The sequence below is a fragment of the Passer montanus genome, unplaced genomic scaffold (assembly GCF_014805655.1).
Source record: "Passer montanus isolate IOZ18808 unplaced genomic scaffold, ASM1480565v1 scaffold201, whole genome shotgun sequence".
In the NCBI taxonomy this organism is placed as follows: Eukaryota; Metazoa; Chordata; class Aves; order Passeriformes; family Passeridae; genus Passer; species Passer montanus.
The window spans coordinates 253,872-268,008 of NW_024366604.1; the positions used below are offsets into that span (position 1 = coordinate 253,872).

General features: G+C 53.4%; 1 protein-coding gene across 1 annotated transcript in view; it reads right to left on the reverse strand.

The window, feature by feature from the left end:
• The window catches only part of PAX5 (paired box 5), a 132,223-nt gene that overhangs the window by 117,205 nt on the left and 881 nt on the right, over positions 1–14,137 (reverse strand). The window contains exons 2-4 of the mRNA XM_039708441.1: positions 9,718–9,883; positions 5,149–5,346; positions 1,184–1,248 (exon numbers count right to left, since the gene is read on the reverse strand). Of these exons, the coding sequence (XP_039564375.1) occupies positions 1,184–1,248; positions 5,149–5,346; positions 9,718–9,883 (429 nt within the window). The remainder of the gene's footprint in view (positions 1–1,183; positions 1,249–5,148; positions 5,347–9,717; positions 9,884–14,137) is intronic.

A 14,137-nucleotide genomic window follows, 5' to 3' on the forward strand; every position in this document is an offset into this window, starting at 1 on the left:
TGCCACGTCCCCACATCCTAGAAATCACCACAGACCCACGGACAGGATGGGGGATACACATGTGGGACCACACCAAAGACCCCCAGGCACACCTCACACATGGAGCAAACCCATGCCAGCAATCCATGCTCCTTCTATCAACTCCAAGCCCCAAGAAACAAGATTTTTCTTCTCTGTTCTTGACTTTTTAAGAAGAGACAGTACTTAAGCCACCACAGTGAGATAAAGGGAGCTTTTCTTCCCCAAGTTCGTTTTGGCATTTTCTGGAGAGAAAGGCTAGGGCTGCAGGGTCAGCAGCATGACTCCTCTGACAAGCTCACAATGCGCAGGCTGCTCTGCACCTCCACTCCCTTTCTGCCAGTGCAGGCACACCCTTGCCAGCAGAGAAGCAGCAAGCATTTCACCACATCACAGGTGACAACATACAGGCAGAGAGAAGCCAGGGCCCCCCTCCACTTGCTATGAAACAAGGGCTGACCACTGCCCTGACAGGTTTGATGGAACAGGGGCAAGAAGAGAGCAGCCCTGAGCCCCAAATGAGCCCTGCCTGAGCCCCTCCATCCCTGCTGCATTGCAGCACAGGAACACCCACCCTGCTCAGAGAGACACTCAGCCAGGAGAAGGCTGAGGGTGCCTCAGCAGCCTGGGGGTCTCCTCTGGGTCACCCTCCACCAGCAACACCTCCCTCAGGTTGCAGCATCACTGCTCTGAGGCTGAATTAAAAGTTTCAGAAAGTTTTGCTACCTCTTCACTCAAGACTGCAAGTGCACAAAGAACTATGGTAGGGATGGTTGATAGATGGAAAAAACACATTCAAAACTACTTACTGACTAATGATGCAGAAAATGTTATGAATAAGTATCCCTTTCTTGATTTATTACTTTAATTATCTGACATTCTATAGACCCCTATTAGTGGGGTTTTTTTGGTTTAGATTTCAATTTTCTGTCTCATGGTGAAAGCTATTTATCATAATAATCAGTAAAATTCAAAACCTTTTAGCAGTATTTATAAAATTCATTTACTATGTTCAGCCCTTGGAGAATGACAAAGAAGGCACATTAGCACGTGTGCTGAAGTGTTTTATGCAGAATTATCTGTCCATAAGAATGATTAAAAGTTCTTCAGAATATTTGTAATCCATTATTATTTTTTAATATATTTTTTAAAAAGTTTTCCTTACCTATGCTGTGACTGGAAGCCGGGACCTGCTGGTTGGGTGGCTGCTGCACCTTGGTCCTTATGATCCTGTGAGTAATGCAAAAAACATGACCACTTAGCCAGCATTAGGCGTGCAATGGCAGGAGGCATTAGACACTATTTTTCCAGTGCAGGACACCTACATCAATATGAAAGATGCCTTTCTGCATATGCTCCCCTCACCACTCACTGAAAGATCACAGTTTGGCCGGGGGACCCAGGAGCACGCTTGTGCCCCCAGCCCCTGCCATTAGAGTCACCAGGGTGACATTGCACAGAGCCACAGAATGGTTTGGGTTGGAAGGGACAGCAGCAGGTATCTGTGCAGCCCCTGCTCAAGCAGGGTCCCCCCAGCTCACCCTGAGCAGGATTGCTGAGTGGCTCTCAGGATTGCATCCGAGTGCTCAGCATGCCTGGGAGCTGGGTGCTTTGGTGCCTTTGGGGAGCCTGGCCCCAGTGCCCAGCAAAGAGCTACCCCCAGCTCTCTGAGCCCCCAGCAGCCCGTACCCCTCCCCAGGGAGCTGGAACCTTCTGAGCCCAAGGGCACAGCAGGCTGAGCTCTGCTCTCCTGGGTGCAGGACACATCTGCAAGGCTGGAGCACACCAGGGGTGGCACTCACATCTAGAGGCACTTGGACACCTTGGGAAACAGTGAACTTAGCCAATTGTTTTTTGTAAGTGTTGGAATAAATGCTAATTTTAAAAGCTGCATTTCTCATCACTGGGTACATGCAGTCGCTGCTCTGATTGACAGTGACATCAATGAGAAAAAATCCAGAGGCAGATAAAGCAGAAAGCATGTGTGATGGTGCCTGGATGGACAGAGGGTGCCTGCTGCGAGGGGAGGTTCTGGGAGATGCTGCACACATTATTTACCTGCCCATGTGCCATGAATAAATGACAGACAGGGTCAGAAATACCTCTGGATGTCACACAGCTCTGCCTCAGGCTGCAGCACTACTGGAACAGGCTGGAAGGAGCCATGCCCTTGGCTCACCACACACTCCCCAGCCCCAGGCACTGTCACAGCAGCAATGCCAGTGAATATTCCTCTCCCTGTGCCTGACAAACTGCCCCCCATCCCTGCTGCCATGAACTGGGAGAGGAGAGGAGAGGAGAGGAGAGGAGAGGAGAGGAGAGGAGAGTGGAGTGGGCCTGGGGGTGAACTTGCAGGAATTCACTTGCAGGAATTCACAGCAGCTCCTTGCTGGCAAGCCCCCCACAAGCAGCCCAGGGACCACCACTGGTGACACCCAGCTCCATCCCAGACAAGGAAGCACTGCCGTCCTTCCCCTCCCATTCCCTGGAGGAGTCTGGTGGAGGCTGGCAGGGCTCTGGTGTGCCCACACAGCATCTCTCAGCTGCCAGCCCCAGGGTGGAGCTGCTGGGTGCCAGGCACAGCCAGGAGATGGGGTACAGCAAGAGCCCCAGAGCAGCCAGCCCAGGGTGAGGGGCAGGAGCTGCTGGGACAGCAGCTTTGGTGGGGGAGCACAGCCAAAGAGACAGGGCTCTGTGGTCAAACAGACCACTGCACACGGCTGCCATGGTGAAGAAAGGGTGTCCAGGGCCTGCTGACACACAAACATCTTTATCTCCAGAGGAATGGAGACTGGAGCACTTGAAAGCAGCTGGACAGCTCTCAGCTGATTTCAGCAAAGCTAATCACAATGATTAATTAAGTCTTAACCACACAGACTTGCTTCTGCTATTGAAGAGTGGCCTATTATTAAAATTAATGTTATTAATTAATTATTATTATTATTATTATTATTCACTCCTTCGTGGAGGCAGCAGCTCAGACCCGTCTGCTGGAAGGCCCCCTCAGTGGCGGGGATGAGCTGCAGGAATCCATCCCAAACCCCAGCGCTCCACAGGAGCAGCATCAGCACCGTGGCAGGGGACAGCTCAGCCCCGGCTCCAGGGACGGGGACAGAGAAATGGCAGCGCAGCAGGGCAGGAGCCCCCAGCGAGATCAGGCTCAGGCTGGTGCTGACCAGCAGCCCCCGTCTGCACCTCAGTGCTGAACAAGGATATTGTGGGCAGGGACCGGCATCCTGTCCCACCTGCAAAGCCCCAAAGCATGCACTCAGTGTTAAGCACGAGGATAAACCCTACAGACTGCTGGAACTGTTGGGTTTAGCGCTAAAGCCAAGAGGTCTGATGTGAATTTCAGGTTCTTTGCCACATTATTGTTCAGTCTGGGTTTTCACAATGAGCTCCTAAGATGGCAAAAACAATTCTCTGGGCAAACAGATTGACTCAAACAGATTGCATGCATTTCTTAAAAGGGATGGCAAACCTTTGAGAAAAGGAGATCTTAGCTGGAGTCACAAGCAGATGAGAAAGAATTAGATTTACAGCCAAAACTTGGTGAGTGATCATGAGCTGGGTTTCTGATCCAAGGGCAGTAGGGGTGTGGGCATTGTGAGTGTGGAAGCATACTAGGACACAGCAAGAGGAACAGGGAAACTGGCTCAAAATGTGACTGGAAGCTACCTAAATCTCCCTTTTACCTAGAGCTGTGACTGCCCTTTTTGGTAGTTTTTTGGAGGACATGTGATGTTCTCCTACACAAGAGGACTGCTTGCAACAGCCATGCTTCTCTCATGAGTCATTGACATTAATGGAAGCAGAGCTTTTCCTTAGGTGTTTGATATTTTCCTTCGGTTCTCCTGGTGTCTGCAATATTTCTCAAACCCTCTTTAAACTGAAGACGCCACATCCATAGAGTTACTGCTGAGGCTCTGGAGCCCCCAAGGCAGGGGCTCCCAAGCAGCAGAGGCTGCACGTGGGCTGACCCATTTTTCCCTTTAATTCCACCACCACATGACTCGAGATTCAGCCCGTGCAGGCAGAGGCTGCGCTCTCCCCTCGCGCTGGGGAAGCCGCTCCGGCTGCTCGAGCGGCAGCTCCATGAATGCAAATCAGACTGGGATAGCCAATAAAAGAATATTGCACCAATTTATTTCACGTCTGGACGCAAATGAGAGATTTTATAGCGAGCTGCATTCAAAGAATTTGCATGCAGTTGCACAAGTGAAAACCATCTAACCGGCGTGGTGAGGAGGAAGCCCAGGACAGAGTGAATATCAACAAACCCTGTTTGCCAGGGCCTTGGGTGCCCAAAAGCTCCGCTGGGCAAGTGTTCATCTCTTACTTGTGCTCTGGCAGGGCTGGAGATGTCTCACGTAGTATTTCACTGGGTTTTTCCAGCCTTATACATCACTTGAGTCAGGAGGAAGCCGTAGGCACAGAAGGTGTATGGACAAGGCAGCAGGCTAGAGCCTAACCAGGCCTCCTGTGAGCCCAGCCCTGACTTGCAAAGCCATGGCAAAACACCCAAACATGGGACTCAGTCTCCAAATGACATTCCCCTGCATTTTCACAAAAGCAATTCCAGGCCACTTAAGCTCCCCAATGCAAAAAGCAGACAGTGAGGCCCTCAGACACTACCAACCAAATTCCCCCATTGCTATTCACACTGAACACAGGCCTGGGCCAACACCAGCAGCACCACTCGTGTGTCAGGTGACAAAATGGCACCTCCGACCCATGCCTTGGGTCCTTTCTTGCCCAGGTGACTGCCACCCTCCTCAGTGGCCGCCTGAGCTTCCCCCTGGGCAAAGCCTGTGCCACTGCGCCCTCACCCACGGAGCAGAGCAGGGGCTGTGCTCGCAGCAAACACACAGCGTCACTCCCAGCAAGGCCCTCCGCTCACAAACTGGGGGAGGATGGAAGAGGAGCACAGGCTGGCAGAAGGACCTGCCCACTGCCAGGAAACCCTGATCCTCCGCGGTGCTTCAGCCAGCCCACAGCTGCTCCCCCAGGGCCGCGGGGAGCAGGGGAGCTGCTTTCCTCACCAACAGCCCCGAGCTCACCCCCTGCTCACAGGGCCGAGCTGGCAGTGCCTCCCCGGAGCACCCCACCCCAGAGCACATCCAGCTGTACCTGTTAATGGAGCTGACGCTGGGCACGGTGTCGTTGTCACACACCCGCTCAGCCAGGAGTCTGTCCCTGATCTCCCAGGCAAACATGGTGGGATTTTGGCGTTTGTACTCTGCGATTTTTTCAACGACTTTGGGTGTGGCGACCTTTGGTTTTGATCCTCCAATCACTCCAGGCTTAATGCTCCCGGTTTCGTAATACCTGGGACAACATCCAAAACAAAGCTTTGGTTATCACACACAGGCAGAGAGCATGCTCTGAGATTTACAGAGAACATCATTTCAAGGTAACCAAACCCCAGCAAATCCTGAGATACATCTTCACTTTCACATACACATTTCCTGCCTGTGTGGTTCTTTATCACCTAATAGATTAACTTATAGTAATTGGAATTGGGCCTCAGGATACAATATATATTTTTCTGTAATAGCAAGACAAAAGAAACAACGCAAGATTAAAGGGCATGCTGAGATCCAAAATTAACTGAAAATGTGTGTTATTAATCAGCAGTACTGGCAATAATAGAAACAAATCACACCAAAGACCACTTTTTGCAGTGGACTCTTTTGTAGCAAATTACTGTTTTTACAGAAATGTTGTCATTAATATCTACAGCTTGTTATGATTCAAAGTGAAATGAAGGCTAGATATTGTATTTTATTTGCACCTCTGGAAGAAACACACCAGCATATCTTTTTCCTGTTTTACAATTTCAATATGCATTTTATGGTTTTAATAGCTCATATTTTTCCAAATGTATTCTTTTCGTCATTGTGTTTTCAGTAGTTTCAATAGAAATTTTGAGGGGCAGGGAGCTGCTTATGCCCCGGAGGGGCCCAGCCGAGGCAGGGCTGGTTCCTGTGAGCAGGGCTTCCTCGGGTGCAGCATCCTCACCACCAGCAGCAGCTCTGCTGGTGCCATGCCCCACGACAGGTGGAGAATGGGATCCCCAAACCAACACAAATCTGACCGATTTCTCTCATGTACATCACACAGGATCAAGTGCTTCTGGTAGCTTTGCCATAACACACGGCAGCTGAGACCCCTGCCCTGCAAGCCTGCCCTGCAGCACATCCTGAGCTGCTGCTGAGAGCCCAGGTCACATCTCCCGTGCTCAGGGCCAGAATGGAGACCAAGGAGGAGACTCCATTCCTCCGTGCTGCAGTCAGGGCAGGCTCCACACGGGAGGCTCTCTCACAGCCCTGAACTCACTTGTATCTTGTGGATTTTCACACAACCAGATGAGAAATAAACCCCAGCTAATAAGCCACCACCCCAGCTGCCCTAATCCTGCTCCCCCTTTCACACAGAGCAGCCTCTCACCCAGGTGCCCACCGAGCTGTGCTTGCAGCAGCTCAGTCACAACTGCTCACTGCTCTCTGCCCAATTCCTAGCTCAGGAAAAACTCCCAACCAAGATAAAACTGCTTATTAATGTATTTTCCCTGCAACTATCTGACATAACCATTATAAAAATTTAAAAAAAAAATCTCCCATCTTTTAAGCCTGAGCAGAGCACAAACAGTCTGCACAGCCAAAGTCTGCCTCCCTGCCTCCCTGAAACATGCAATCATGTTCATCAGATTTTTGCCTGGCTACTCCTTCTCAGTGTTTCTGGGAGAGCTCTGTGTGCACGGCCTAAAATTCCTTTAAAGAAACTGACACCAAATTGTTCATACATGTTCTCAGATACTTTGTGTGCAAATGTTGACTCAAGCCTGTGAGTCTCCATGAGCCATTTACACAATATTAACAACGGCAAGCGTTGAGTGTTAGAGATGGATTAACAATCCTGCTGCCCCTAAATGCTGCCAGCTTTAAGGCAGAGGGGGAAAATTTAGTTCCCCTTGCACTTCCATGAGGATGTCACAACACAATGGCAAACATGGCCCATAAACCTTCTAAAATCTTACACCTCTAGCCTCAAAACCCTGAAGCTGATGTTGCTGGCACCACTTCTTTGAGGAGGATGCAGAACGCTGCCAGGCGACACTGCAAATGCTACCAGACAACAATCACAATTTTCCTAGATCTAGTCAAAATTGTGGCTTTCACAAATGTTTCTTAGTGCTTTCTTGCAGCAGTGCCCGTGGTCAGTGCCCTGCAGTCCAGGACAGCCTGGCCAGGAGGAGCAGTCCCAAGAGGAATGATGCTGTGCCTGTGCGTGGCTGCTGGCACGGTGGGACAGGCAGAGAGGGCCCTTGCCTGGGCAGTGCTGCAGCTGTGATCAGCTCACCTGGGCACAGCTCTGTGCCTGCAGGGCAGCAGGACCTCTGCTCTGGACGGCTCTGAGCTCTGCCCACGTCCTGCTCCCAAGGCTGGCCAGGCACAGAGAGCCCCAGGAGGGCTGGCCCTGGAGGGAGGTGCTGGGCTGAGCCCAATCCCTCCCTGCACCCTTGTGGGGACAGTCCTCACCCTGCCCTGTCACCAGCATCCCCGGCCAGGCACAGAGAGCCCAAGGAGGGCTGGCCCTGCACCCTCGTGGGGACAGTCCTCACCCTGCCCTGTCACCAGCATCCCCTGCTCTCCCCCAGCAGGGAATCTGGGCGCAGCCACAAGGCCTGCAGGCTGCACGGCTCCTCCATCTCCATTCCAAAGGCAGGGATTGCTGCAGCCAGCGCTATTCCGTGTGCATCAGGCCAGGGCCTCCTGCTTCAGAGAGCTGCAAAGGCAGGTTAGGGTGGGCACCACCACAGCACCTTCCTCTGAGGGTTAACAGCTTCACTCGCCCTGCAACAGCTGGCTACCTGCCTCTGGATGGATTTTTAAAACTGCATCTAGTACTGAAAAATTCTGATGATAAAATTCCAAATGCAAGGATTTATCACAAGGATTCCCACTTTTCACACACATGCACACATACAAGAAAACATATACACACAGAGATGCAATTACAGAGACATTCTACCCACTGTAATTATTAGTTAGGAAAATAATGAGCTATGAAATTCCAATTTATTGTTGACAACTTTAATGACAGAGCTCTGGAACCTCACTCTGAGCTCTATAGTGCAAATACACCTAACAGCAGACCTGATTGCCAAAAGTAAAACCACCAGACTTTTGCCTGGTGGATAAATGGATCGCCTGTTCCCAAGCTGTGTGCTGGTCCTGATGGGAGCTGGTGGCAGCTCCAATGCAACAGTGAGCACCAGCAGGCCAGCCAGGCAGGGGCAGGAGCAGGAGCAGGAGCAGGAGCAGGAGCAGGAGCAGGAGCCCGTGCTGGCTGCAGTAACTGAGGGCAAGAGCCCGTGCTGGGCAGCCAGGGAAAGCTCTCCTCTCCACACTAGTTCAAGGTGTTTGTGAGCTCAAAACTCCAGCAGGAGAGGGGCGTGCAGGCTGCAGGGAAGGCACATCCCAGTCAGGAGGGACGGGAGGCGAGACAGGAGCACAGCCCTGAGCTGAGCGGGGCTCTGCCCTGCTGCTCACAGCTCGGGCAGGCACAGGGAAGGTGGAAAACAGCCACAAGGACTGCAAAACTGGCACCTGTGGTCTGACAGATCTGAGCACTAACACGGCCACGGATTTATCAACACATCCCCCATGTGCTGCTACAAATTAAATGCCTTTCCTCTTTGCAGCTAGTCTGCATCCAGGGAAGCGCGTTTGTTAAGAACAGGAAAAAAAATTAAAATAAAAATAGTAAAATGCTAAACAATGAAATTAACTGTGAAATCACAACAAACAAGTCCATAATTAACTTTTCCAGGTGATAAAGAAAAATGTTTTGTAAAAAAAAAAAATTCCCCTTCTTATATAAGTTGCCCAAGTCTGTAAGAATACCTGGGGTTCAAAACCATTTGAAAATGGTAATTTACACAAATTAGGTTGAGGTTTGCAGAGAAGATTAAGAAATGAAAAAAGGAAAAAGCAAGTATGGCATTTTTTACCTGAATCTACACCAAATTTTAAACAGCAATCAGGAAATGATATTAATTCTGTGTTGAATATCCTGTTGCCATAGTTTTTGGAGCAGCTCGTGGCCGAACAGAGAGCTACTCCCAAAGTAGCCAAAATATCTTTAAGATGGTTACCAGTTACTCATGGTGTTCTGTACTCTCGTAATCCAGTAGAAGACTGGAAAAAGATGTTTAATCATAAACAATGGGATAGATTGCAGAATAGCTTGCATGAATGCACATGCCACAATACTATGAAATATATAATGACAATATTGTTTAAAAAGAGTTCTACTCAGGAAGCAAAACAAGCAATTTCCACAAGTTCTACCTTTTTTTCACATTTTGGTGAATATGATTCCCAGATTTCCCTTCCTGTTCGGAGCAGACTGGTGCAGGACATACACTATAGATACACACACACACATATATGTATATATATAGCAGATACTGATGGCATTCTGCACTTTGCACTAGAATTACAAGCTGTGACAGGGGTGACAAGACCTGCGGATATTGGCTGTTTCTTTGCACATCAGGCACACAAAACCACGACCCCTGAGGAGTCGCTGCCCTCACTGGACTGCTCGCCTGTTTGTCTGCAGCCTCCAGGTCCGGGGCCGGCTCCCACCCTTTCCTCCCGGCGGACACAGAAGATTTCCGTCCCCCTTTACCTGCCGAGTATTTTGCTGACGCAGCCGTGGCTGACGCGGAGCTGCCGGGAGATGTCACACGGCCGGACCCCTTGGTGGGCGAGCTCCACGATCCTTTGGCGAACGACATCTGGGAGGGGGCGGCCGTTCACAAAAACACCCCCCAGCTGATTGACGCCTCCGTGTCCTGGAACACACGGGGAGGGGGGACAGGGCAGGACAAGAGCCGTGTGAGAGTTCCAGCGGTCCCGGCGGGGCACAGCCCCGGGGCCGGTCCGCTTGCCCCGGAGCAGCGCGCAGCTGAGCTCTTTGCTGGAGGGCAGAGCCCCCTGCCCCAAGGGGAGAGGCCGCGAGGAGCCCCTCGGTCCCACCCTCCTCCCGGAGCCGCGGCACCAGCTCCAGGGCTGCCCCGCGGAGCGGAGGATCCGCGGAGCCCCTGGCTGGGAAAGCAGCACAAATGAGGCTGGGGGAGCCCTCAGCCCGCACACTGCCCTGCCTGAGCGCAGAAAGACACCTGGAATTAAACACGCTGCGCTTTGTTTTGGTTGTCCCCAGATGCCTTGAATTAATCGGGTGGGGGAAGGGGAAAATGGAGGAAAAAATAGAGAAAAAAAGGGAGAGAAGGAGAGAGATAGAGAGAAAGACAAGAAAAACAGACAGACAGATAGAAAGACAATAAAGACAGACAGTAAAGACAGAAAGAAAGACGAGAGAAAGAGAGAAAGAAAGAGAGAGAAAGAAAGAAAGAGAGAAAGAAAGAGAGAAAGAAAGAAAGAGAGAAAGAAAGAGAGAAAGAAAGAGAGAAAGAGAGAAAGAAAGAAAGAAAGAAAGAAAGAAAGAAAGAAAGATTCTGCTTCTAGAATGTTAGAATTTACAGCTGTCTTGACTGATGTTATGATCCCACAAATAAAACAGGAAGACTTGGGCAAGCCCAGTATATGGCTCCTTTTTGAGCAGATTTTCACAGCTCCCGTTTAGCAAAGTGAATTATATATCTGAAGGGATACAGGACCCACTTGGAGGAACAGCAGTGAAGCTGTGCAAACCCCATGAACACACATTAATACCCCGTACTAGCAGGCAGTATAATTAACCCTTACGTTGTTATTCATCCAACTACTTATATTAGAGAGGGGTGGAGAAGCTAAAAACAAGCCATAGACATAGCACAGATGCCAATTCTGGAACAAAAGTAATACATAAAATGTCTGTTTAAGCAGGAGTGGAACTGTACTGACTAAGGTGGCAAGCCAAATGCCTCAGCGTTTAAAAAAAAATTAATACAGAGCTATTTTTATTTTAATCTTAGTTCTCTCACTATTGATAAACTGCTGTCAAACTTTGCAAACACCTTTCAGCACGTAATGAACCCGCATGAAAGAGGTGATGTTGGAGGCTGTGGCGAGCAGGCAGGAGCCTGCTCTGCCCTCGGCGGTGCGGGAGAGGCGGAGTGCCAGCGGCCCGCGCTGCCCCGCCGTGCGCGGCACCGGACCCGGCCGGGGGACCCGCCCGCAGTCAGAGCCCGGCTCCGCAGGGCTCCACGGGCGAGGAATCGCGCGGTTCGAGTGGGAAATGCTGTGGTGGTGGTGATCGGGCAAGGGGGGGAAGGAGGGAAAGTAAGGAGAAGGAAAGGAAAGGGAGGAAGTAAGGAGAAGGAAAAGAAGGGAAGGAAGGGAAGGAAGGAAGGGAGGAAGGGAGGAAGGGAGGAAGGGAGGAAGGAAGGAAGGAAGGAAGGAAGGAAGGAAGGAAGGAAGGAAGGAAGGAAGGAAGGAAATTAGATAAAAATAAAAAGAAACGAAAAGAAAGGGAAAGAACGGGAAGAAAAGGGTAGAGAAGGCATCGTTAGGACATGCTTCCTCGGGGAGGGGGCCGACTCTAGCCCTGGAGCCGTCCCCAGCCCCCGGAGGCAGCCGGGCCTGCCCAGGCCGAGAGCAGCGACCCTCCAGGCGCATAAACAAAGGCTGGGGCCACGGCCGTCCCTCGCCGCAAGCCCGCCACAGCCCGGGCAGCGGCCGCGCTCCGGCGCACCGGGGCCGGGTCGCGCTCCCCGGCAGCTGCGGGCCGGGGGCCCCGTCGGGCCGGGGGCTGCTGCAGCGGCGGGGCATCGGGCTCCGTCCGCGGCTCCGTGCGGGGATGGGGCAGCCGCCCCTGCCCGCCGCAGGGAGCGGGACGGGAAGAGGCTCGGGGCTCTTTCGGGACGGGGGAGCCCCGGTGAGGGGTCCGCGGGCCCGGCCCAGAGCCGTGGTGCAGGCGGGCCGGGCGGGGCGCGAGGGGAAGCGGAGGGAGGCCGTCCCGGGGCCCCGCCGGCCGGCTCGGGGCCGCTCCGAGCGTGCCCAGCCCGCCTGGCCCTCCTCGCGGCCAGCGGCTCTACCCACGCGGGACGGGCGAGCAGCGGGGACCGCGCCGCCGACAGAAGGCACCGAAATCTCGCTCGGGACCGCCCCGGCCCCGGCCACCGCTCCCCGTGGCCGCGCTGCCGCCTCGCTCCTCCCGCTGCCGCCGGCTCCCCGTCCTCCTCCGCCTTTCTGCAAGGGGGTCCCGACCCCACGTCCCCCCCCCGCCCCCGAGGAGCCGCGGGTGCGGAGGTCGTTCGGCAGCAAATGACCTCGGAGGCTTCCCGGCCGCGGTCGGGACCGGAGAAAAGGCTCCGGCGTTTTGGTTTCATTCCTTCTGTTTGCCCAGAAATTCCTGAGGACGGCATCGATCTTCCGCAGCCGCGAATGACGGCGGCGGCGCCGCCGCAACCCGCCGCGCCGCTCCGGCCCGGGGCTGCGGACCCGTGCGCTCCGGTTCCACGGGGGCGAGGGGCGCCCCGGCCCGGGGGATTCCGCCCGCCCCCACCCCGCCCCCGCCCCGCACGCAGCGGGCTCCCCGACCTCAAAGTTCGCCTCGGAAAAAAAGTGATTTGGTTTAACGGCGGGAGAGAAATGAAGGCGGAGGTCGGAGGCTTCGCTGCCGCAGAGGGAAAGTCCGATTTCACCGGGGCGGCAGCGCCCGGCCCGGCACCGTCCCGGCTCTGCACAGCCCCGGCAGCCGAGCGGCGAAACAGGGATGGGAAACGGGCAGATTAACCGGGAGCGCGGGGAGGACAAGGGACGGAGGGAGGGAAGCTCCGGCTCCGGAGCTCGGTGGCTTATTTTGCAAACAAATTTCTTTGAGCCGAAAGGCTGCGGTGCACCGGGAAATGAGATTAGTTCTACCTTAAATTCCCTCGCAATCTCTCGCCGTAATGCAGCGTTTAACGCGCCGTGAGAGAAGATGTCATTTCACATAACGCTGTGCTAATGGATAAGTCTTCCCCGACCTCTCAAGCACAACAAATCTCGGGCGAGCCCATGGCTCACGACCTGTTAACTTCGCCGGCCGCCCGCTCCGCGCCCCGCGCCGCGAGAGTCACGCCATTCTTGCCGTTTAAAAAGAAAAAAATCTCCCCTCCAGCCCCGCTCCTCGTCTTCCGCATTACTTCAATTTGTTCCGGTATTTTTGGGGGGCTTCTATTTGTTTCTTTAGGGGTTTTAGTTGTTGAGGGGTTTCTTTTGTTGTTGGGGGTTTTTTTTTCTTTATTTCCAATTAACGAATTTCAAAATTTCGAAAAAGAGAAAGAATATCGTGCAGCAAACTTTTCCGTTCGTCGGAAGCACCTGGCGGCTTTCCTCCCGGACATTTGATGTAGGGAGAAAAATAACCGCACACGCATGTAACACCAGCGTGCGCTGCTCCCCGCACACGAGCGCGCGTCCACGCGTACCGACGGCTGTGCACACGTCTAGCGGCGTGCTTGTGGATCCACCCGCACCGAGGCACCGGCTCGTCCTCCCCGGGAGAGCAGCCCCGGCCCGGCTCGCCCCGGGGTGCGGCGGGCACCCGGCACGGCCCGCGGCCATCGCGCGGAGCCCGTCGCGGCCGCTCGGACAAGGTGAAGGGCAGCCACTTACTGTGCATCGCTGCGAACGGGTCGTGCTTACAGTGTATCTCCATCGGAGCGGTCCGGGGCCGGGCGGCCGCGCCGGGCTGAGCTCGATCCGCCGGCGGCGCTCGGGCTGAGGGAGGGAGCCCGCGGGAAAAGGACGGAGACCGAGCAGAACCGAGCAAAAACAAATTTAAAAAAAAAAAACCCAAACAAGCACATAAAACCAAAACAAAATAAAAAATGCAAAAACAACCAAAAAACCCAAACCGAACGAAACAAGCAAAAAAAGAAAAAAATTTAAAAAGGGGAAAAAAGGAAAAAGGGAAAGAAAACCAAAAAAGGGGCGAAAAATAAAACAGAACGAAATCCCTCAAAAAGCGAAGAGTCCTGCCGCGTGGCGGGTGGCGGTATCCAAGAGCGCTGGCCGAAGGCGGCTGCCGGCGGGCTCCGTCGGGGGCGGCGGAGCGCCCGCCCCGGGCTCAGCCCCGCTCTCGGCGCTCGGCGGGCGCTGCCGGTGCGCGGCACCCGCCG